The sequence below is a fragment of the Lithobates pipiens genome, unplaced genomic scaffold, assembly GCF_037356315.1.
Source record: "Lithobates pipiens isolate NorthernLeopardFrog02 unplaced genomic scaffold, aLitPip1_a1.2 Scaffold_3, whole genome shotgun sequence".
NCBI lineage: Eukaryota > Metazoa > Chordata > Amphibia > Anura > Ranidae > Lithobates > Lithobates pipiens.
In genome coordinates, this window is record NW_027507790.1 from 93,921,902 (window position 1) to 93,946,463 (window position 24,562).

The 24,562-nt window shown below is 41.4% G+C and overlaps 1 protein-coding gene across 2 annotated transcripts in view; it reads left to right on the forward strand.

Moving 5' to 3' along the window:
• Positions 1-24,562, forward strand: part of RNFT2 (ring finger protein, transmembrane 2) — an 81,623-nt gene that overhangs the window by 25,095 nt on the left and 31,966 nt on the right. For both annotated transcript variants that reach the window (XM_077462045.1, XM_077462046.1), the window contains exon 6: positions 11,852-12,005. In XM_077462045.1, the coding sequence (XP_077318171.1) occupies positions 11,852-12,005 (154 nt within the window). The remainder of the gene's footprint in view (positions 1-11,851; positions 12,006-24,562) is intronic.

Sequence of the window (24,562 nt, forward strand, 5' to 3'; positions counted from 1 at the left end):
AGCGCTGTGGTAGTTCATTGATTTTTCTGTCAGCGTATCTGCTTTCCCGTAGGGGATGTACGGGCACACACATACACTGACAGATCTGCAGTAGACCTGTATGGTGCAATGTTTTACAGGCTCCCCAAAAAATGCACTTATCCTTTAATCTCCCTGGCGGTCTGATTTATGTCAGTATTTATTTTTGAATGTCAAAGCGGTACATTGTTTTGCACGCATACATTCTTAGGAAGAACTCAACTTAAATCTGTCCAAACCAGAGTCTAGTAGAATCCCGGGTCTGATAAAGTTTGAAACATGAAATCATAAATTCTAATATAATAAATTATAAAAAATTAATATTATAAGAATACATTTTATTCAATAATGTAATCAACCCAAAAACACTGAAATTTGTCCAACCAAGGGTGCGGTATTACTATTCATTTTAATACTAGACACTGCATATTGGTTTAGTAAACATCCCAGGAAAAATGTTGAAACGTGGGACAGCACAAAGTCTGATGTGAAAACAGGACAATGGAACCTGGTTTCCTTTCTGATTTTCCTTTCCACTGTCACCTCGCTTCAAACAACAAACCATGCACATCTTTGTAGGTGCTGACTTTTTCTCAAGTTGGTGGGATGTAGTCCATGAAGTGACGACCAGTCAGGCTTTCCGGGTTGACAGTGTCAACAACGCGATGTCCAGCTCTATTCAAAGCCATTGATGGTGTTTGGTGGTTCTCAAAGATACGTTCTGCAACTTTCCAAATTAAATCAGAATGACTCACAGGCTTGTCATTGCCTGAAGATCTTCTTGTAGTACTTCTTTTGCTGTTTCCTCATTGCTGGGTAGAATGTCATTGCTTGGTTGGCTCTGTCGACACCTCCCATGGTGTTGTTGTAGTCTATCACTACTTGTGGTTTCATGATTTCTTTCCCACCTTTCGTGTGTACCATAACAGTGGTATTATGAACTACTCATTAGGCACACATCTTTCTTGTCACGTCATCGCAGTGCCATCATTTTGCCTTTCTGCCAGGCAACCATGCCTCTGGTCTTCAGCTTCTTATTGCTAAACATTGGTGGCATGTCGCGCCGGTTAGCCCTAACGGTTCCATAGGCATCTGTTTTGTTTTGCAGAAAAAAACTCAAAGTTCAGGAGATGTTGCCATTGCATAGTTGCTGTATTTTGGATTGAATTTTGTTTCTTTTCCAGTGTATAGGACTGAGGGCATCGCGGGATCGTAGGGACAAGGTAAGTAAGTACTTGTACCTGGATACTGTGGTGTAATCCGAGTGTGGCTCAGGGCTTTTGGTACTGAAAATTAACCCCGAGCCACACTCTGGATTATAGCCAGGGAAGTGAGACGAGGGGTTTTCTGGGAATTAACAGGCACTGTGTAGTGCATGCTCTTTTCAAAGTCAACATGGCTGTAGGGTTGAGGGTTTTTTTTTTTTTTTTTTTTTTTTTTTTTTTAAATAGTTGGTCATAGTACAAAATATCTTTTGATTTTTCTTTTTTCCTAAATCTGTAATTTGTGTACCTTTTTTCTAACTGCCTCATCCAATATGATTTAGTCAAAAAAAATGTTTAGAAAGTCTTGTTAATGTGCACTAAAAAAGCTGCAAGAACTGACTGACTGTTCCTTTCAGAAAGTTTTATTTAATGAATTGCTGTTTAAACAATTTGCCATTTTTGTTTATTTCTTACACATGCTTTATTTTATTTTCATTTTTTTAGGTTCTCATTTTAGTCCCATATTGTGTGAGTATTTCCATTATTTTATTTTGTTTTTGTTTTGTCATCCTGCTTTTGATTTTCTTTTTCCATGTTTCATAACCCTTGCACAAGTTTATTTCTGGGTGGTATAGTAAATGTCTTGTGAGGAGCTGTATTCAGAGGAAGGATGAGTCCAGAGTTAAAGATCAGTCAGGGAAGATTAAGAACACAACTGTCAGACAAATGTTGTACAGATTGTTCAACATTCGGTGAAGGTCGCCTCTGTTCTTTTCCAACGTTGTAACTGGGACAGAAGTATCAAGGCGCCCAGTCTGGGAGTTTGTGGCGCCTTTCGTTGCAGGTTCAGTGACATGTGGTGATCACTCACTGTCTTGGTACATCCAATACTTTAAAGATAAAACATAGATGAAAAATGTAAGGGGACCTTTCATTAGGACAACAAAATAAACAGAGCAGACGGTTCTCTTGAAGTACAAATTAATCAAGATAAATCTGGGACTCTTTGATAATTAAAGAATATTCCATACTTCCTGACATTGTGAAAGAAATTGTAACTTATTTCTAAATCCAAGAACACTAATATACTGTGGCTTGCTAGTCCTTAATTGTGGTGCCTGTATTAATATTGTTTTTTTTTTTTCTTATAACACTTCCTGTCCTACATTGACAATACTCACTCCAGTGCCAATTGTGAAGTCAAATTTTGATTTAGTTTTAATAAACCTGTACGGTTTAGGAGATATTCATCTTGCATGCAACCACTGACATCAGCGGCACATGCGCTTGGAAGGTTTGGCAAATACTGCCGGACCTTGCTGTAGAGAAGACTCCCCGGCGCGTGTGCGGGAGTGACGTCATCGCGGCTCCGGCCACTCACAGCGTGGAGCTGCAAACCTGGAAGACACGCCGAAGGGGAAAATGTCAGCTCTCTTGGCGGTGACCAGGATCCGATGCCGGCGCCTCAATCAAAGGTAAGTATTTCATAATGAGCTAGTATGCAGTGCATTCTAGCTCATTGTGCTCATTATGCCTTTGCCTTACGGGTTTTTTTTTTGTGTGGGTATACAACAACTTTTTAAGCCTTTCTCTAGAATTTACAAACTGATTATATACTCCTGGAGTAAAAATCTAAAAACACGTTGTTATTTATGGTATTAAAGGAGTTGTAAAGGCAGAATTTTTTTTTTATCTTAATGCAGTCTATGCATTAACATAAAAAACCATCTGTGTGCAGCAGCCTGCCCAACACCCTCCTAATCTCTCTACAGCAATGTCCACAAGTCCCTCGGCCATCCGGGACTGATTGGCTAAGACACAGCAATTGCGCCATTGGCTCCTGTGGCTGTCAATCAAAGTCAGTTAGCCAGTCAGGAGATAGAGGGTGTGGGGTCGAATGGTAGCTCCCTGTCTGAATGGACATACGGAGCTGCAGCTCGGCTCGGGTGTCCCCATAGAAAGCTGCTGGCTGAGGGGGCACTCGGCAGCAAGGAGAGGCCAGGAGCGGCGAAGAGGATGATCCAAGCTGCTCTGTGCAAAACCAACTGCACAGAGGACTTAAGTATAACATGTTTGTTATTTATTTTATTTTTTTAAATGAGACTTTACAATCACTTTAACATTTGAACATGTACTACAGACACAGATTTAGCCTTGTTATATAACGTCTTTATAAATAAAACCAAGTTTCATAATTAAACAAAAATATACCTTTTTTGACAAACGGAGGTTCAACTTTAAAATAAAAATAAAATAAAAAAAGTTACCTCCATTGGCTGTAATTCCATTGCCCAAAATTTAAATCAATATATTAACAACATTAAATATTAGGGGAAAAAAAATAAGAAAATGCTTTTTTCTTCTTCCTTTTTTTTTTTTTTTCTTTTTTCTTTCAGTAGCTTAGTACTTGGATGTCCCCTGCTTATTCTTATGTGGCAGTGCAATAGTTCAATGCATGTTTACATTTTATTGTGCTATTATTACAGGCTGGGATGGAATTCTGCTGCCTCCACAGCATCCTTGTTTGACCCTCCTGTGCCCTTCTTCCTCAGCCTTAGATGGAGAGAAATTGAGGGAGAAGAGAAACCTTAGAATACTAGTCAGTACCAGTGTGAAAAAGTGTATTTGCTTTGGAAGAATAAATCGTCACTAACATTGGGTGTCCTACCTGTGGTGGATGTTGCTACAACGTGTAAAGCTATTAGAATAGTTTTTTACATTTTAGAATGGGGAGCATCGAGACTCCAAAATTTTAAGAGGTGCCTTGATGGAGAAAAGTTTGTACTGAATTAGATTAGATGCAGGAATGTGTGATATATTAGGAGGGAGGGAGTAGATTTAGAAAAGGCCAGCAGAGGGCGCAAAGAGATTGAGTGTAATGTGTTGAACTGCATAGGAAAGGATTGATGGGAACCTGTCAACACAACTTGCTGATAGTTGGGGGGCTGGCGCTTTAACGGCTAGGTGGAGCTCTGCGAAAAGCGGAAGTTCAGGTGGGTAAACGTCCCTACCTCACAGTTTTGTTCCGTTTTTCGTTCCTTGACAAAAAAATTTATTTTATTTTCATCATAGTTTTCGTCAATTGACTTATTTATTTTTCCTCACTGAAAACATGCAGCTGATGAAAATATTTTCATTGACAAAATTAACACTGACTCACTGTACTATATCTATGATAGAACAGTGTGGTCACCCTAGGACAGCAAGTTTGCCGGTGAAGTTTCAGGTAAATACCACAGTTTCTTCTCTCCCCTAGACACATTTAAAGTGATATTAAAGTCTCAGGTTTTTTTTTTTTATGTTTAAAAATAACAAGCATGTTATACTTACCTGCGCGGTTTAGGAGATATTTATCATATACTCTTGCACCGACGTCATGGGCGCATGCGCACTAAAGAAAGGACACGATCATGTCGTTTCTAAAGGGCCCGTGGCGTGACCGTCGGCTCCCACGACTCCAGCCATTCACAGAGCCAGAGTCCATGCCCCTGGAAGGAAGAGGGGTGTAGATGGATGCGTCCACCAGCAGGGACATCGCTGGCTTTGTTTGCAGGTAAGTGGCACATAATGGGCTAGTATGCGACGCATACTAGCCCATTATGCTTTTACTTTGCAGGGAACAAAAGAGGAAGTAAAATTCACCAGGGTTTACTTCCTCTTTAAGATAAAAAAAAACATCTGACTTTAGCCCCACTGCAAGGGATATATTTTTTTTCTCTGCCCGGAGTTTAAATTGTTAAGGTAATCTCAAAGCTGTTATGATGGAAGGAAGAGAGCGGGAACAGGAAAAAAAACAAAGGGAGAGAAATCGGGAAGAATGGTCGGCTATATCTTTGTTTACGCATCATTAATGATCTGCCTGTGCAGTACATTTTAGAGAGGCATAGGGACTGAACAAGCTCGTACACTATCTGAACTCATCAGAACATTGCCTGTTCAGAATAGCCAAACGTTTGGGCATATAGGGATAAACTGAAGCTGATATACGCTAACGCCTGCCTATACACACACATGCATTTTAATGGCATCTCAGTCTTGGTCCATAGAGTTCAATATTGAGTTGGCCCACCCTTTGCAGCTATAACAGCTTCAACTCTTCTGGGAAGGCCGTCCACAAGGTTTAGGAGTGTGTCTATGGGAATGTTTCACCATTCTTCCCAAAGCGCATTTGTGAGGTCAGGTGCTGATGTTGGACAGAAGGCCTGCATCACAGTCTCTGCTCTAATTCATCCCAAAGGTGTTCTATAGGGCTGAGAACAGGCCAGTCAAGTTCATCCATGTCTTTATGGACCTTGCTTTGTGCACCGGTCCAAATCATTAGATGAAGGCGGGGCTATGGTGTGGGTTGTTTTTCAGGGTTTGGGCAATATAGCATTAAAGTGGAAATAAACGATCCTATTGTTTTCAGCCAAGGAAGTTGGCCTCTGTTTAACCACTTGCCTACTGGGCACTTAAACCCCCTTCCTAACCAGGCTTATCTTCAGCTTTCGGTGCTGTCACACTTTGAATGACAATTACTCAGTCTTGCAACACTGTACCCAAATGATTTTTGTTTTTTCATACAAATGGCGTTTTCTTATGGTGGTATTTAATCATCAGTTTTTAATTTTTTTTGCACTATAAATAAAAAAAACCCGCAAATTTAGCAAAAAAAAAAAAAAGATTTTTTTGCCAATTTTGCTAATTAGTAAATTTTTCTTCATAGATTTTGCCCAAAATTTATACTGCTACATAACTTTGAAAATAACCAAAATCGGTGTATATTCTTTGGTCTTTGTGAAAGTTAGACCCCCATACATACTTAGATTTTCTGCACATTTTTATCTTCAGATATACCAAAACCATGTAGTACTAACAAGGGCCTGCCTGATTGCATACAAATTGAAACTCTTAAGGTTTGACCTCATATTACATTTTTTTACACATTTTTACGGCACTAATGGGTGCTGATAAGGATCCACTGATAGGGTGGCACTGATGAGCACTTACTGATGGGCACTGTATTGGCAATAATGGGAACTTTAGTTGCACCGATGCAGCACTGTAGATCACAGATGTGGCACTGATGAGGCACAGATGTGCACTGATGGGGCACTGTGGAGAACTGCTGGGGCAGAGATGTGGTACTGCTGGGCACTTGTAATATATATAAAAAAAAACTCAAGCAGCTTCTCCCTCCTCTCCTCACACAATCAGTGTGAGGAGAGGAGAGAGCCAGACATGACGCCAGTTTGTTGACAGTGATTGCTTCATCATTGGATAGAACGATCACGTGGTAAAGGGCCACTGGAAAAGGGCTCTTTACCCCAATCCATGGCACGCTGGGTCCCAAGAACCCGGCGAGCATGCACACTCCCATGTGCACAGCCCAGGAGACATGTGGGGAGCACAATTCTGAGAGGACGTCAGCTGTAGCCGTTATTCGGCTATGGCCCAGTCGGCACGTCGTTAATCTTCAACTGCCATGATGCTGCACATGTGATTAGTTATTACACCAGCCATTCGATGGTTTGGTTGAGAGCACAACGTAAGTGACAGCATTCCCGACATGTAACTGTTTTTTTTAATTGTTAAATCGATGAGTTTGCTTTGATGTACCTCTACTGCAGAAAAAAGATTTTTAGAACAAGGCCTTACATTAGCCCCTGGTGTGTTCCATAGAAATGTTCATGGCTTCCTGGTATGTAGATTTGAGATCTGAAAACCAATAAGATGCAGGAAGCAGTTTACCAGCGGACCTCATTAGCGTGCGCACACACCCTGTACCCATCAACTATGTCTGTACGACATCCATTTGCCTGGCTTGTCAATGTAGGCTACCACAGCTGCTATGTTTCCAGGTCAGCATCTCTCCAGGTAGGCCAGGGCCACGTGTTGAACTCTATACTCCTATACCAGTTCTGGTTGTAATTTCCTTTATAGTGCAAGCACCTAACTTGGAAAATATATCATTACTTTGACGTTTAATACCAGGGTTATAGCTGCAGCTAGATGCCATAACCCCGTACAATTTTTTCCCTCTGGTGCCGGTCTTTCTGATAAAAGTGGTCAAGGTGCGGCATTTACCACTGGCCGTGTCTGTACCATGTGATCACGTTGACCAATCACAGCTAGCAATGCAATTGTAAACGGTGGAAGGTAGCCATCCATTGTTTCCAACTGTCATGTGATCTGTTGTGATTGGTCACATGTTACCAGCAGCAAGCTGGTACACTGATTAGCCATCGGCTGTATCCGGAGGCTGCATGGCACCTCCTGAGAGGACATCATATGACATCCATTAAGAAGGAGAAAACGCCCTCCCGACCCTCAATCTGCTATGGGCTGGGCGGGAAGGTTAAAGTGGTGTTGCCACCAAAAAATAAAAAATAGTTTAAAATTAAAAAAAAAAAATATATATTTTACTCACCTCTAAAGACCTGTTGCTAGGGGGTCCCTCATAGTCTGCCTTCTTTCTTGCCCGGGCTGGTGACATCACTTCCCCTCGCACCGCACAGTCATATGGGACCTGTCACGTGTCCCAGATGACTGTGCGGCGTATCACGGTGCCCTTCGCCGTTCGCGCATGCGAAGTGGGTGCCCGACTGTGAAGCCACAGCCAGGTGCCCACGGTAAGAATGACGGCGCCACGAGTGGAGTGGGGAACGAGGGGGGGCTTCTTTCCCCCGCATCGCTGGACCCTGAGACAGGTAAGTGTCCGATAATTAAAAGTCAGCAGCTGCAGTATTTGTAGCTGCTGACTTTTCATTTTTTTTTTTTTTTTTTTAAGGGGGCACCCCGCTTTAAGCAACATTCATCTCCAATGTTGAACACATATCCTACTGGGAGTGCTGATTGCAACTTTAAACAAACTGCTAGCAGGCTTCAGCTTGTTGAAGGCCTGATAGCAACTTGTTTAAAATGACAATCAGCACTCCCATTAAAATCTGTATTCAACATTCACTAACTGGAGCTGACTGGTACTTTTAAAAGCTTCAACAAAGCTAGCTGAAAGCTTTGCAAATGCTTTATCAGTTTGTTGTTCACATTGCTCTTATACAGTATAAGCTGAAGCCTATATTTTAAGCCTAGCACAGTCACCTAACTGAAGCTCTAAGGCAGTTTTTAATAACATTATGGTAAGTTTAGATGTCCATCTACATTTTCCCTGCCTCTAAAACCCAAATGACATGCGGAGCGCACTTCAGAGGCTACTAATAGGCATTGAAAAAGCGATGTGATGCCTCCTGACCATCTGTTAAAGCCACATTATTGCCAACAAATGGGGCACAAACGTGTGCATTGCATACGGTTGTGGGGCGTTTGCAGTGCTTCCCTATTTACTTGAGTGTGTAGCATTCAACAGGCTTGCCATCCGCTAATCACTACATGTCGAGTAAACTTTGCCGCAGGCACGAAGCAAAGCATTGTGACCACACCATGCCTGCTATTTCTATTGCAGCTTAACCACTTCAGAATTTACCCCCTTCCTGACCAGAGCACTTTTTGCGATTCGCCACTGCATCACTTTAACTGACAATTGTCGTGCGACGTGGCTCCCCAACAAAATTTACTTTCCTTTTTTTCCACAAATAGAGCTTTCTTTTGGTGGTATTTGATCACCTCTGCAGTTTTTATTTTTTTCGCTATAAACAAAAAAATAGTAACAATTTTGAAAAAAAAGCATTCTTTTTTACTTTTTGCTGTAATATCCCCAAAAAATATTAAAAAAAATTTTTCCTACATGTTTGTGGTAAAAAAAATCGCAATAAGCGTTTATTGATTGGTTTGCGCAAAAGTTATAGCGTCTACAAAATAGGGGATAGTTTTATGGCATTTTTATTGATTGGCAGCGATCAGTGATTTTTATCATGACTGCGACATTATGGTGGATGCATCTGACAATTTTGACACATTTTTGGGACCATTGTCATTAATACAAAAAAATGCAAAAAAAAAAATGCATTGATTACTGTAAAAATGTCACTGGCAGTGAAGGGATTAACCACTAGGTGGCGCTGTAGGGGTTGTGACCTAGGGAGTGATTCTAACTGTGGGGCGAGGGGGCTGTGTCTGATTACAGGCAGAGCTGAGCAGTGACAGAGTCAGTAGGCAGAACGGGGAGATGCTTGTTTACATTAGCATCTCCACGCTCTTCCTCACCGTGAGGCAATCGCGGGTATCCCCGGACATCGGGCATCGGGTCTGTGGGACCCGCGATCACGGTCATGCAGCTCCAAGCCACCTCTTAAAGGGCAATGTACAGGTACATTAATCTGCCTGTATGTGCCCTTCTGCCGCAGTATATCTGCGCGAGGTGGTCGGGAAGCAGTTAAGGTGGGGGGGGGGGGGGTCGGTTGACCCTAACTATAAATAAAGCCTTATAGTCTTGCTGTATTGAAGGGTCAGAAACTTTCTTCTACAGATGTGTAACAGTATTAAAAGATCTGCTTTAAAAAAAAAAGTTTACAAAATTGTTTCAATATAACAGACATTTTCCAGCACAGCTTTTAACAACACGCTAAAGTAAAATCTTTTCAGTATCTGCTACTATTTTAGGCTAATTTTACAAAACTCTTCACTTGCATGGAATTATTCTTTGTTGTCCTTGTTAGGAGGTTTGCTGGGTAGTCGAACTCCCTTAACAATTCTATTTACCACTAAAAGTTATAACTTAAATATGCTTTTTATCCTTTGTTTGTGAGAGACGCTAGGGTAAGATTGGCCTCTATTAACGGTGTTGAACATGCATTATGTTTTGTTCTGCTTCACAGACAGACAATCACGCTGACAATTCATTTAGTTGTCTCCTCACTGCTTCTGATCCCTTTCGTTTAATATCTGAGCCATGGAACAGATGTGGGCAATTTCATTGTCTCCTTTGACAGGTTATTGTGCAATGGAGTGTGCAATATACCTGAGACTAAATCTTGTCAAATAGGATAGTTTAGTCTTTTACAACAACTTTGATTACAAGTGTAAGAGTAATGGGCAATTTTCAGAGGCAAGAAATCCCTGGAGGGCATCCTTCTCACATTGTAATGCTCTAATTGGCTTATTTGTGGATGATGTCATGAACTGCAAACCAAGGCATTCAGGGACATCCAACTTTTTTCCCCCTTTATGGTTAACAATAAGCTTTTGCTTTAATTATTAAAGTAGACCTGTTATAATCATACAACATCAAATATAAAATAAATGAATTTAACAATTTGCTTTTATTCTCAGAGTTACAGTAGTTTACTCAGTAATGTTCTGTGGCAGGGCAGAGAACTGTTTGAAGTCGAAACTCTTATCTGTAAATAGCCATGTTGGTTGATTGGTTGTTAGAGGAGGTACTGCCATTGTTACCTATTACGTTCAGAATGTGTCTGTGGGAGCACCTATCCAGTTCAACTTACAGATAAAAACTGATGCCTTAAGCGGTCCTATGCTTTTTAAATTGGGATCACCCTTCCTGTGGCTGAAAAGCAGCATAAACATTAAAAAACATCTGTAGGCCATGATACATCCTAGGGTCGAGGCAATTCTTTCGGATAGGGTGAGTAAGTATGAACATTTGGGGAAACCATGGTTGCACCACTACCTACCAGTCGACTTTGATGAACCACTAATATCTCTATGACCCATGTCTCGGCATGTACCTTTTGGAGTTTCCCTTTTTGGTTTTCCTTGTTTGCTCCTCCCCTTGGGGCCCCCTTCCTGTTCCCTACTCTTTCCCAACGTTTCCCCTCTCTGTGTCCTGTCACTATTTCTTCTCTTTCTTTCTCTACTCCATATACCTCGTGGGTCTCCCACTTTTCGAGTTACCTGCTTCCCTAGATGTCATCTTGTACACCAAGTTAAAGTGCCCATGGACCTACCATGCACGCTATGATCCCTTTAGTCACCTAACAATTTCCAGGCCCTGTAGCCACCTTTATCATGCTCTTTACACGATCACCAGCTGTAGTGGCCTCAGTTGTGTAACTGCATTAGCTGGAAACTATACCCCTCCACCAAGCTACGGCATGGTTTGGTTGGGTGATGGTGGTTAACCTTGACAACTCTAATACGCTTAAAGTCTTATTGTGCCTCTGACTGGCTTTGTAATTGTTTAATTGTCTCCTTTGGGTTGCATCTCTACTGAACTGATGCTACTTTATGAACTCTTCTGTCTGGATTGCCTCAGAAGTCTATATTATACCTTTTACATACTGTTATCTTTCAATAAATTACTTGAACAAGAAAAAACCACTGTAGAGGGGGACAAAAGAGTATATATTTGCCTCTGCAGACTTCTGTAGTGCAGGGAGTGATGTCATTCTTTTACCAATAAGATACTGTGCATTGGTGAGTGCTCCACATCCCATGAGAATACATAGTACATTGCTGCGCTTTCCTCTAGCTTTGATAATTCGTTTTTCTCATTTTTGTACAAATTTTTCTAGCAATTGCAGAAATTTCCCAACATGTGCTGTAGGCTCTTTTAGCATATTAGGGCTTTGTTATGAGTTCAGGATCAGGGAGAAATGTTTGAATTCTATAGATAAGTCATGTAACTCAAGTGTAAGAATAAAGTGTAAGTAATTACTCAATTTGACTATGCGTTGCACATTCTCACTACAGTATATGTGTACTAAGGATTGATTTGTTTGTTTCATTTACAGTCTTATCTTTCTGAAACCCAATTTGGAGGGCTTGGATTTCTTTGAGCTCATGTGGATAGTTGGCATCTCAGACTTTGTTCTAAAATACATAACGGTGTCCTTAAAATGTCTGATCCTGGCTCTTCCTAGGATTGTCATAGCGGTGAAATCCAAGGTAAATGCAGATCCTAATGTTTTTTGTGTACATGACTTGTACTACTCTATTTCATAAATGAGCTGTATGTCAATTTGTCAGGGCCAGTGGTTGTTAAGTCTGTTAATGCTGATGAATGAATGTTGATAATAATTTTTTTAAATATTAATCCCTTTCCATCCATAGTCTGCAAATTGATTCTCTTCTGTACAGCTCCCCATAATCAGGGGACGTTAATCTGCATTCCATTTTGAAAGCTAAAAGTGTGCCGTACTGTCCTAGCTGTGAAATTTTTATTCACACCTCCCTTTCTCAACTAGCAATTTGGAAGCAATCAGCATACTTCCTAATCGTGTGATCACTGTGTCTGATATGACCACAGGGCCTTGTTGGTTACCAGCTTTGAGAGCTGCTGGTGTATTCCTTTCTCAGTGTACTCACTGTGATTGGATTGCAGCTTGTGTGGGCGCTTTTTCCCTTTCACTGCCTGAGATTTTTTTTTTATTTTTTCCATTTAATTTTTACACACATTATACCTTTATAGGCATGAAGATTACTTTAAAATTCCAAGCATTATTTATTTTCTGAACGCAGAGACCTTGTAAAATACTTATTTTATTTTCACTTCAATATATTTATTAGCTTTATGTAATGTACAAAAGAAAAATAACAGATGTTATAAATGTAGACATACAGAAGCCTGTTTACATAACCGGGGTTGCACCGAACGAGTCAATGCAATTACATACAGTAAAGTGTGCTGGGGGAAGAATACGTCAAAGGAGAGACTATACAAGGTTTTTTTTTTTTCAGTAAAAAATACATTCAGAATAATTCTAGTATATCCAAAGAACTAAAAACATTTTCCATGGGACTTTAAATGAGGTGCAACAGTTGTGTAAAAAAGATTTATTTAATAGCTGGAACCTGGCCATGATTGGATGGATTCCAATTTACTATAAAATATATAACATATCTAATTATACTTTATATGTACTAAACTATTATTCCTCTTGTTTAAACTCAACTTTACTAATTATTTGTAATAATAATAATTATAGTTTGAATAATTATAGAGGGGTTTACATATCCCCATACAACTTAACTTTAATACATGAATTTATTGTTTTATTCTTGAATATTTAATTGAGTAGTTTCTTTATCCATATTTGTATATTGTTAATTATTTTCAAAATATGTGCTATATTATCTTCAAAAAAATATTTAAAAGAGAAAAAAGATTTATTTAGCAATAGATGAAATTCTTTACATAAGAACATTTTTAAAACGGCAAGCTGATTTGTAAACACTACCATGTATCGCCATACAGGCAACTTTTTCTTTTTTTTACCAAAAAGGGAGGTATTATTATACTGTGTGTGAGCTAGAGCTGCACAATTCTGGCTAAAATGAGAATCACATTTTATTTTTTTTTGCTTAGAAGATAGATCGCGATTCTCTCATGATTCTCGCAGCGTTTTCATTTTATTCATTGAAGTGTATTTTTTCCCAAATGCGTTTGAAAGACCGCTGGGCAAATAGTGTGGCATAAAATATTGCAGCAATTGACATGTTATTCCCTAGGGTCTCTGCTAAAATATATCTAATGTTTGGGGGTTCCAAGTAACTTTCTAGCAAAAAATATTGATTTTAACTTAAAGAAAAAGATTTAGACTTTAAGTGGTTAAACTTCCTGCATTTACACAACTTGGCAGACTGTTCAGACTTTTTTTTACAAACAAGTGTATCCCTTTGATCTAAGAAGGAAGTGTTAGTTACAATGTTTCATATTCTAAACGTGATGTTTTCTTTTGACAGCTGAGTGAGTAGATAAGTCTCCCCACTTGTTATATGAAAGAATCGGCAAACTCAGTAATATAGATATCTGGGGGGGGGGGGGGTGAATTGAGATCGTGATTTTTTTTTAATGATTAATTGTGCGTCTCTAGTGTGTGCACTAAAATTATTCTTATTAACCACTTCAGCCCCGGACCAATTAACAGCCTAAGGACCAGAGGTCTTTTTACAATTTCGCACTGCACTGCTTTAACTGGTAATTGCGCAGTCATGCAATGTTGTACCCAAACGAAATTTGCGTCCTTTTCTTCCCACAAATAGAGCTTTCTTTTGATGGTATTTGATTGCCTCTGCGATTTAAATTTTTTGCGATATAAATGGAAAAAGACCGAAAATTTTGAGAAAAAATGATATTTTCTACTTTTTGTTATAAGAAAAATCGAATAAACTCAATTTTTAGTCATACATTTAGGGCAAAATGTATTCAGCCACATTTCTTTAGTAAAAAAAATGTCAATAAGCGTATTTTTATTGGTTTGCGCAAAAGTTATAGCGTCTACAACCTAGAGTACATTTTCTGGAATTTACACAGCTTTTAATTTTTGACTGCCTATCTCATTTCTTGAGGTGCTAAAATGGCAGGGCAGTGCAAACCCCCCCCCCCCCCAAATGACCCCATTTTGGAAAGTAGACACCCCAAGGAAGTTGTGGAGAGGCATGTTGAGCCCATTGAATATTTTTATTTTTTTTGTCCCAAGTGATTGAATAATGACACAAAAAAAAAAAGTTTACAAAAAGTTGTCACTAAATGATATATTGCTCACACATGCCATAGTTATATGTGGAATTGCACCCCAAAATATATTCTGCTGCTTCTCCTGAGTATGGGGATACCACATATGTGGGACTTTGTGGGAGTCTAGCCGCGTACGGCACCCCGAAAACCAATCACTGCCTTCAGGATTTCTAAGGGTGCAAATTTTTGATTTCACTCCTCACTACCTATCACAGTTTCAAAGGCCATAAAATGCCAAAATAGCACAAAACCTCCCAAAATGACCCCATTTTGGAAAGTAGACACCCCAAGCTATTTACTGAGAGGCATGTTGAGTCCATGAAATATTTTATATTTTGCCACAAGTTGCAGGAATTTAAAAAATTTTTTTTTTTTTTTTTGCACAAAGTTGTCACTAAATGATATATTGCTCACACATGCTATGGGCATAAGTCAAATTACACCCCAAAATAAATTCTGCTGCTTCTCCCGAGTATGGGGATACCACATGTGGGGGACTTTTTGGGAGCCTAGCCACGTATGGGACCCCGAAAACCAAGCACTGCCTTCCGAATTTAAATATAAAATGCTACCAAAAAAAACTGTTAGCGATCGCAGGGATCAGGCCTGACTCTGCGATCGCTGCAGTTATGTGTTTAGTGTTTTGTAAGTGACAGTGATCGATCGATACTGCACTTGGGTGGGCTGGGCAGAGGGGCAAAACGCAGGTGCCAGCAGGTATCTGGGCTGATCCCGCTAACAATGCGTTTTTTTGGAACCCTAAACTGCTGGGGACGCTAGTATAGATCTGATCAGATATTGATCTGATCAGATTCTATACCACTACGGGAGGTTTATGCTTTGCGTGTGGGTGTTAGCAGTACTGGCACTAACCTAGCGCTGCCTGGGGCAACGCAGACCCTGACCCTAAAACCTAATTGATATCACCCGCCGGGTGATCAGGGGGTTAAACCTTTATTGGGTAATAAATGGTGGGTGCCCTGATGCTATAAAAAGCAAACTAACCAGTGTCACCCGTAACACTTATACGGTGATCACTGGTGAAAGGATTAACTAGGGGCAATCAGGGGGTTCCAATTTTTATTAGGTAGTATATGGGGGTCCCTGGTGCTATATAAAAACCTGACGGGGAACCTAAATAACTAACTGGCTAACCAGCGTCACCAGTGACACTTATACTGTGATTGCTGGTGAAAGGGTTAACTAGGGGCAATCGGGGGGTTAAAACATTATTGGGTAGTATATGGGGGTACCTAGCGCTATAAAAACCTGGCGGTGAACCTAAAAAAATAACTAGCTACCTAGCGACACTAGTGACACTAATGCAACGATCAGAAAAATGATCGCTTAGTGACACTGGCAAAAGGGGGTGAAAGGGTTAACTAGGGGCAATCAGGGGGTTAAAACCATTATTGGGTAGTATATCGGGGTACCTAGTGCTATAAAAACCTGGCGGTGAACCTAAAAAAATAACTAGCTACCTAGCGACACTAATGCAGCGATCAGAAAAATGATCGCTTAGTGACACTGGCAAAAGGGGGTGAAAGGGTTAACTCTAGGGGCAATCAGGGGGTTAAACCTTTATTGGGGGGTGGTAGGGGGCTACCCTGGACCTAACACTAACTGCCCTGACAGTTTTTACTTTTACAACTGACACTGAATGCAGTGATCAGTAAATAAATGATCACTGCAATCAGTGACACTGTGACTGGGGAGGGGGGGGGGGGGGGCTTTGTGTGCCTGTGTGTGCCTACATGTCAGTGTAGTGTTGGTGCACACTTACTTTCTGTCTTCTCCTCGTAGTCTGGTCAAAAAGACCGCCCCGAGGAGAATGACATCACTTCCTCCCTGCCTGTGTTTACTATACATAGAGGGAGGAAGCTTCTCTAATCTGGGCAATAAGTTTTTTTTTTTTTTGTTTTTTTCAACTTGCTTTAGCAGACCAAGCTGTCCACCAAACGTGGAGGTTACTGCAATTTTGTGCGTTTGGCGGCCAGCAGTCAAAATGTTCCTATCCTGAATGCGAATCTTCCACGTTCAGGAGAGGGAAGTTAGAGGAGGTTGAACCTCTCCTAACCGCAGCAGCGCCTAGACTGTGGAAAAGCCTATTTGTACATGGACACACAGCCTTTTATGGAGTTAAGATTAGAAGCTTTGGCAAAAAAACACCAAAAGCTCTAAACTCACTTTGCAGGCGTTACAGCGCTAAAAATAGCTCCTGCGAAACGCCCTGAAACAGCCGCTGCTGTGTCTCCAGTGTGAAAGCCCGAAGGCTTTCACACTGGAGCGGTGTGCTTGCAGGACGGTCAAAAATGTCCTGTAAGCCACATCTTTGGAGCACTGTAGAAAACAATGGGACAGCACTGCAAACCCACCGGCAAAGCGTCGCTACAGTGCCGCTTTGCCGCCGGTTTTAACCCTTTTTTTGTCCGCTAGCGGGGGTTAAAACTGCCCCGCTAGCGGCCAAATAGCGCCGCTAAACAACAGTAAATTGTCGCTCAATATAGCGCCGATTTACCGCCAGCGCACGCAACGCCCCAGTGTGAAAGTAGCCTAACTGTTTAAACATGTTACCTGGAATTCAGCATTTTTTTGTTTATAGGCAAGTTTATCTAAATCTGTTAGTGCATCTAAAGGCCCATACACACGATCAGACTTTTTGACAACAAACATGCAAATTAGCTGTTTTGGAGCAACATCCGACCGTGTGTACGCTCCATCGGACAAACTTTTTTGGTTTTCATCTGACTTTTGTTGGCTGTGCGAACGGACAAACTTTCTGGCAACAAAAGTCCGATGGAGCAAAGTCTGATCGTGTGTACAGAAAACCATAGGACTTTTGTACAAAGTACAAACAGGCATGCTCAGAACCAATGCAAAAGATCAGACAACAATACAGAAGTTGACCAAAGGTGGCGGTAAAGAGCAGAAAAACCACATGATTTGGTGAAAGTTGGCTGAAAAAGTCCTGCCACGTGTATGCAATACAAGTTCAGGGCCAACGCCCTTTGTAAAAAAAATCCAAGGGAAAGTTTGTACAAAGTCCTATCGTGTGTATGAGGCTTAAGAGGAAGTGTGTTACTGATCCTGATCACCAGGTGAAACAAAGGAAAAAAACAGCTAAAAAAAGAAAACTAATGCAGCCAGCACATTTAAGGATTAGTAACCTGCAATATATAACATTTTTGGTTTTGTGCTTTATACTGCTTTAAGTGATAGCTTACAAAATACATTCATGTTTGGAAGGTCATGGCACAGTTTCAGAGCATAATATAGTTTATAAACCGTTTATAACTTTATTAGTTCTCCCCCCCACCGCCCACTTGTACAAGGACAGGCGCTCAGAACTGTTCAAGTGCTGTGGCAAAAATTAAACTCCCTGTTGCATTCATCAGACAGTGCCGCCACCAAATGTCTTAAGGCTGGGTTCACACCTAAGCATTTTGCAGTGCATTTTGCAGTTTGCAGAAATGTGCTACACTCCATTTACCATGATTTCCTATGGGTCCTGTTCACTTCTGTGCATTTTCAGCTGTTGTGTTTTTTCGCAGTGGTTTACGTTTTTGCTTCCATAGACTTCATTGTAGCCTCTGCATTTTACGTTTTTCACCTGCATGACAACAAACACGCCCCCAACAACAAACTTCCTAGAAAACTAAAAATGCATCAAAAACCTATTAAAAATGTATCGTAACGGTGTGTTCAGAAACACAAAACGCAGCAGTCGCAACACACATAGTTATGAACCTAGCCTAACAATGGGCTGCGCATTACACATGGCTGCGGCACAGTGGTTCGGCATTTTGAGGATTAAAGCAAGTGGTAAAGAGGCAACATATCCCAGCCGCTTGTCAACCACAAAGACTGGCACACACCTGAATGAGCCCCTATTTATGATGGCCAGGGTGGATTACACAGATTATTGTAAACTGAGCAGAATTTCAGATTTTAGAGCAGTTGCTGTTTAGTTTATGGCATTGCTTCTGTTTTGTAGCAGTTTTGAAAAGAGAAGTGAGTATGTTGTATTTGATATCTCAAGCTGTTGTACTATACTCTGCATTGTTTTATGCTTCCTGAAAGAGGTACGGCGGCACAGTGGTGTAGTGGGTCGCACTCTCACCTAGCCGTAAAAAAAGGGTTACTGGTTCAAATCCCAACCACAACACTACCTGCCTGGAGTTTGCATGTTCTCCGTGTGCCTGCGTGGGTTTCCTCCGGGTACTCCGGTTTCCTCCCACACTCCAAAGACATGCAGGTAGGTTAATTGGCTTCTGTCCAAAATTGGCCCTAGTATATGAATGAGGACCTTGGATTGTGGGCTCCTTGAGGGTAGGGACCAATGTGAGTATGCAAGGGATAGGGACAATTGTAGACACTCACTCAGGTTGAACTGGATGGACTGGTGTCTTTATTCAACCTTACTATGTAACTATGTAGGTAGAACTTGTAAGTAGGACTTGCCCCTGTAAAGTTTGCTGATTATCAGTTTCCATTGGTTGGATATTCCCAGCTTATCATTGGCAGAGAAGTCCCCCTGGCAGATCAATTAACTTTGTCTCATAAGGAATACAATGCAAGCAGGTCTTCATTTGTTCCTGGCCCTGTTCCAAACTATGCCCCCCCCCCCTCTTTTCTCTTTAGCATCTTTTCTTGTTTATGGACAAAATTAATATGCTGTAGCTGAACAGACAGAAATGATCTCTCCTGAGATAAATTGCTTCATCGGAAAAGGTTGAGAGTTGCTCCACAAGCCCCCTCCACCAGTTCTACCTACAAATGGGAGCAGTCATTAATCCTTGTCAAGTTGCTTGTGGATGATAGGAAAAAAAGACACCCCAGATTCCCACCAAGGCTTTGTCTCGCATGACAGATTTGTCTTTTTAAGATGAAATCTGCGCAGGACTGAGCTACTACGTTGGGAGGTAATATTAACTCTCAGCAGTTCAGTATTCTTTGATGGATTTCCTGGGGTTGCATTAGGCAACAGAGTTTTTGGAAATCTTTGTATACTTATATAAATAACCTTATTGTAAACTCACCCTGGACCTGAAAATATGCACACATCTCTTGTGCAGCCAGCTGCTACAGTGTACAAGACATCATAGGGTTCTATCATCTCTGGAGGTACTGTACACATTACATGATCGATCGTTGCAAGTATGTCAGCATCATGTGATGAATGGCTGTCAATGGGAGTAATAGAACTTCAGAGATTACGGTACTTAGGAGTCTACTCAGAAGAATAATCATCTTCTAAACCCAACCTAGTCAGTCTTTCCCTCAAGACATAGACGTGCATGCTTATATGATTAAAGTGGTTGTAAACCCTTTACTACCACTTTTACCTACAGGTAAGGCTATAATAAGGCTTACCTGTAGGCACAGGGACTATCTCCTAAACTTGCACCATTTTAGGAGATATTTACTGTATCCACATGTGCCGATGCCATTGGCACATGCGCACTGAAGAAACGGCTCGCTCGTGCCATTTCTTCAGTAGCTGTGCCATAACCGGCAACACCCGCGGGAGTGATGTCATCACGGCTCCAGCCAATCACAGCACTGGAGCCTGCAAACCTGGAGATAACTCCGGGAGACATGTTGCCGGTCACAGCAGTGTGTCGGGACCGCTGTAACAATTTTGTTCTAAGGTAAGTATTTCATAATGAGCTAGTATGCAATGCATACCAGCTCATTATGTCTTTGTTTTGCAGGTTGTTTTGTGTATATATATATATATATATATATATATATATATATATATATATATATATATATATACACATATATATATATATATATATTTTTTTTTAAAAGCGTTTATAACCACTTGCCTACAGGGCACTTACACCTCCTTCCTGCCCAAGCCATTTTTTAGCTTTCAGCGCTGTCGTACTTTGAATGACAATTGCACCGCCATGCTATACTGTACCCAGATGAAATTTTTTGCATTTTCTTCACACAAATAGAGCTTTCTTTTGGTGGTATTTAATCACTGCTGTTTTTTTTTTATTATTTTTTTTTTACTAGGATGTTGAAAACTTAGTTTACTTAGTTGCAAAATTTACTGACAGAAACTAAGTGTTTTTTCTCCTTCACTGACGTACGCTGATGAGGCAGCACTGATAGGCTGAACTGGTGGGCATTGATGAGGAGGCACTAATATGCTGCGCTGGTAGCTGGCACTGATAGGTTACACTGATGGGCACTGTTAGGTGGCACTAATAGGCGGCACTTTTGGGCACTGATAGGCGGCACGGATAGGTAGTAGTGATGGGCATTGATGGGTGACACTGATATGCCATTGATGGCCAGCACTGATAGCCAGCACTGACTGGCATCGCCACTGAGCACTAATTGGTGGCACTTGGGAGGGCAGTGGTGGGCACTGATTGGTGATACTGTTGGCACTATATTGTGATGATCAGTGCTTTGATTACATGTTTTGTTGCCCCCTGCGAGGAGATGCTGCTGATTGGCTCTCCTCGCTACACACTCTGTCTGTGTGAGGCGAGAAGCGCAGATTACCAGCATCTCTGTGTTTACATGTGACCGGCTGTGATTGGACACAGCTGATCACATCGGTAAAGAGCCGCGCACGGAGATTAGGGTCGCGCCATGTCCTAGCAACACGGCGCGGCCACGCTGCGTGCCCCTTCTGGGGTGCCATCATATGTCAGCATCCCAGAACGAGAGCCGCCCCGCCGTCATTTTACATTGGGCGGGCGGCAACTGGTTAAGGGTTTGCATGTTGTATTGGGGTGCCTTCCCACTGCTCTGTAGCAAAATTTGGGTAAAAACGCATATGCATATTTGTCGCCATCTTGCTGTGTTTCAGATGCTTTTGCTGTGCGTTTCTGGAGCATTTTTTGGTTGCCTGCACCTGTGAAAAATGAGTTTTTGCTGTGTTTTCCATTGATTTCTTGAGCTCTGTTTTTGGTGTGGTTTTGAAATGTGCACCAAAGATGCAGCATGCAGGATTTTTTAAAACGCGCCGCACCCATAGCGCAGTGATGTGAAGAGTCCTATAGGCTTTAAAGGGAAACCTTTTTCTTGCAAGGTAAAGATGCAGAAAAAATGTGTCAATGTGAAAGGGCCCTTATTCAAAAATAAAACTGGAGATCAACTTGGGCAAGAACAGGACGCTAACACATTTCGAGGGGCTTCAGAAGAAGCACCGAAAATCATTAACATCTGGTTCTGCTTTGTGATGTCGCTGATGTACATCTAAAGTTGTGGTTTTGAGTCTCTTGTTGATGTTTGCTTTGCATTTATGTATCCGAGCCCAATACCCAACTGGGTTTGTGAGTTTATTGAGTATTTTGTTCTATATTTTTAGAACGTGCAAGGCTGTTGCGCCCTTCTTGTGTTCTCTCATTCAGTATACCTCCTTCCACCCTGTGTGCACATGAGCATCTCAGATTGTATGCATTTCACTGTCTTCCAGGCACTAATAACTGTAGGAATACTCATGTTGCTTCTTTGTTATGAAGAACCCTATTCATGTTCTTATTGACAATGTGTTTTGCTCCTCTCATTTCTCGAACATGATGAAGCTGTCCTTGAATTTATTAAGGACAAAGCACTGTACCCAACATTATGCAGAAACCGATGTGATCTAACCCTTAGGAACTAATAATCAGCTGTTGGCAGTCTAGTTATGTTAATGACTGATCATGTCTTTATGATTTGCTATGGGCTTTTATGTTCCTCTTACAGAATTTGGTAATATGTGCCTGCTTTTCCTAAAAGTAGTCTTTCTCCATATAATAAGTTGCAGCATATGTTTAAAGTAAAACTAAGAGCAAAATTGGTTGTTTTTTTTGTTTTTGTTTTTTAATACCAGTATACATAACAATTAGAGAGACTGAATCTACATAACAGGGGCACAGACAGCAATAAATACCAGACAGGTATTCTAATCCCTCTCCACACTATCCAAAAATGAAAAAACATTTTAGTTACACTTTAACTCCATATTCTAGAGCTGTTTTGGGACATAAAAAATGGCTAAACCCCGTGTTGAAACTATTGTATTTTATGCATGTACAAATTGCTTACATTTTTTTTTTAGATAAACGTGTTATGTTATACTTACCAACCCTGTGCAGTGGATTTGCACAGAGCAGCCCTAAACCTCTCCTGGGGTAACCCATCGGTGCTCCTACTCTTCTCGGTGCACCACCATAGGAAGCTGCTTCCCGTGGTGGAACACCTGCGGGCTCGCTCCCGAGCCTGGCTGTGTGTCTCTATTGACACACACAGCGGGACGTGGCTTGGCTCTACCCCTCACTTCCTCCTCACAGGTTGTTATTGACAGCAGCAGGAGCCAATGGCTCCCACTGCTGCCTGTCTGACCTGTGAATGCATCGAGAGAGCTGCTAGAGGCAGGCACAGCACTGGATCGAGTGCTGTGCCTAGGTAAGTATAAGGGGGCGAGGGGAGTGTGCGATACTAAATACTTAGATATTTTTTACTTTAATGCTGGGAATGCATTCGTATATGTGTAAGTAGTTGTAGTTGTAAAAACAAGAAAAACATCTTGAGTTTGAAAACACTGTGCGCTCGTTTACGTGCATAATCGCTTATGTGCCATTTTACCCTGGATTTTTCTGATAACTTGAATGAATAGTAAGATCCAGCAATTTGCAAGTAAATTTACTATGTCTGTGTGCATGAGCCCTAAGCTGTTTGTAACTAGTTTAAAGAAGAGCTCCAGACTCCTTCAGAAAAAAATCTACAAATACTGTAGCTGCTGACTTTTAATATTGGGACACTTACCTGTCCATGAATCCAGTGGTGTCTTCACCCCAGCCAACTTTTCAATCAGCTCTTGGGTGCTACAGTCACCATTTCTTATAAGGTAAACTGCAGCTTCATGTGTGGTTCCCTACTGTGCATGTGCGAAGTGCACAGCGATTTGTGAATGTCCCGGCGGCGGGGGAAGGAGGAGGGGGGGCAAACTTCTGGGTGACTTTGCGGCGGTGAGATCAGCCGTAAGTGGGAGTGGGTACCTGTAAATACCAGGGGGGGCAAACAAGCGGAGCTTCCCCTTTTGGGCGGCGCTCCACTTTAATGTCCATACACACAGGTGCTCTTTAAAATTCATTGCACGAGTAAAACAATCTTTGTGAATATTTTTCTTAAAGTGGAACTAAAGTTAAAATGTAAAATTTGCACGCAGGCAGTCTCTTTATTGCAGAATAGACATGCCAAGTCTCTTTTGCAATAAAACAAACTTATCTGCCTGTTCACAGCCTGCTACATTGTAGATTCTCAACTCAGTGCCAGGATGGAATAATGCCTGTGTGCATACACTGGAGTTAAGCCATCATCTGTCATCCAATCAAGATGAATGAAGACCCTGCACCTGGAAGAAACTTGCAGGGGAGAGGATGATGTGTCAGCAAGGGAGCTTGTAGACATCACATTGCTGGAGCAGAGGTAAGTTTCAGTGAACATTAGTTCTGCTTTAAAGCGGTAGTAAATTGCAGCATTTAAAAAAAAACATTCCCTGCAAGGCATAATGGGCTAGTATGCATCAGTTGGGAAAACCACATGTGATTTGTATAGGAATTGCACTGCATTCCTGTTCAAATCACATGCGATTTTTTGCAGTATTTGAGCCTCTTCATTTTGTATGGGCTGAAATAGCACTGCAAAGGTATTGGTTTTCAGGTATCAGAGCATTTGCGCACTTGTTCAAATGCTTAGTATGGGCACCGATAACCAGGGCTGCCATTATGGGGTACAGACAGTACTTCTGTAAGGAGCCCGAGCATCCCAAGGGGCCCAGCCCGCTCCCCCTTCATCAGCACATGAAATGAAACTGTAATCTGCACAGCCGCTGGCCCGCTATAGAGTAAGAGAAAAAAGCCTGCTATAGAAAAGGAAAAGGGAGCTTACAAGTCTGAGCCACCACCACCCTGGAGGTGATCGAGGCCAGCAGTCGCTCAGTTTCCTTCCCTGCTGAGGCGGAGCCTGC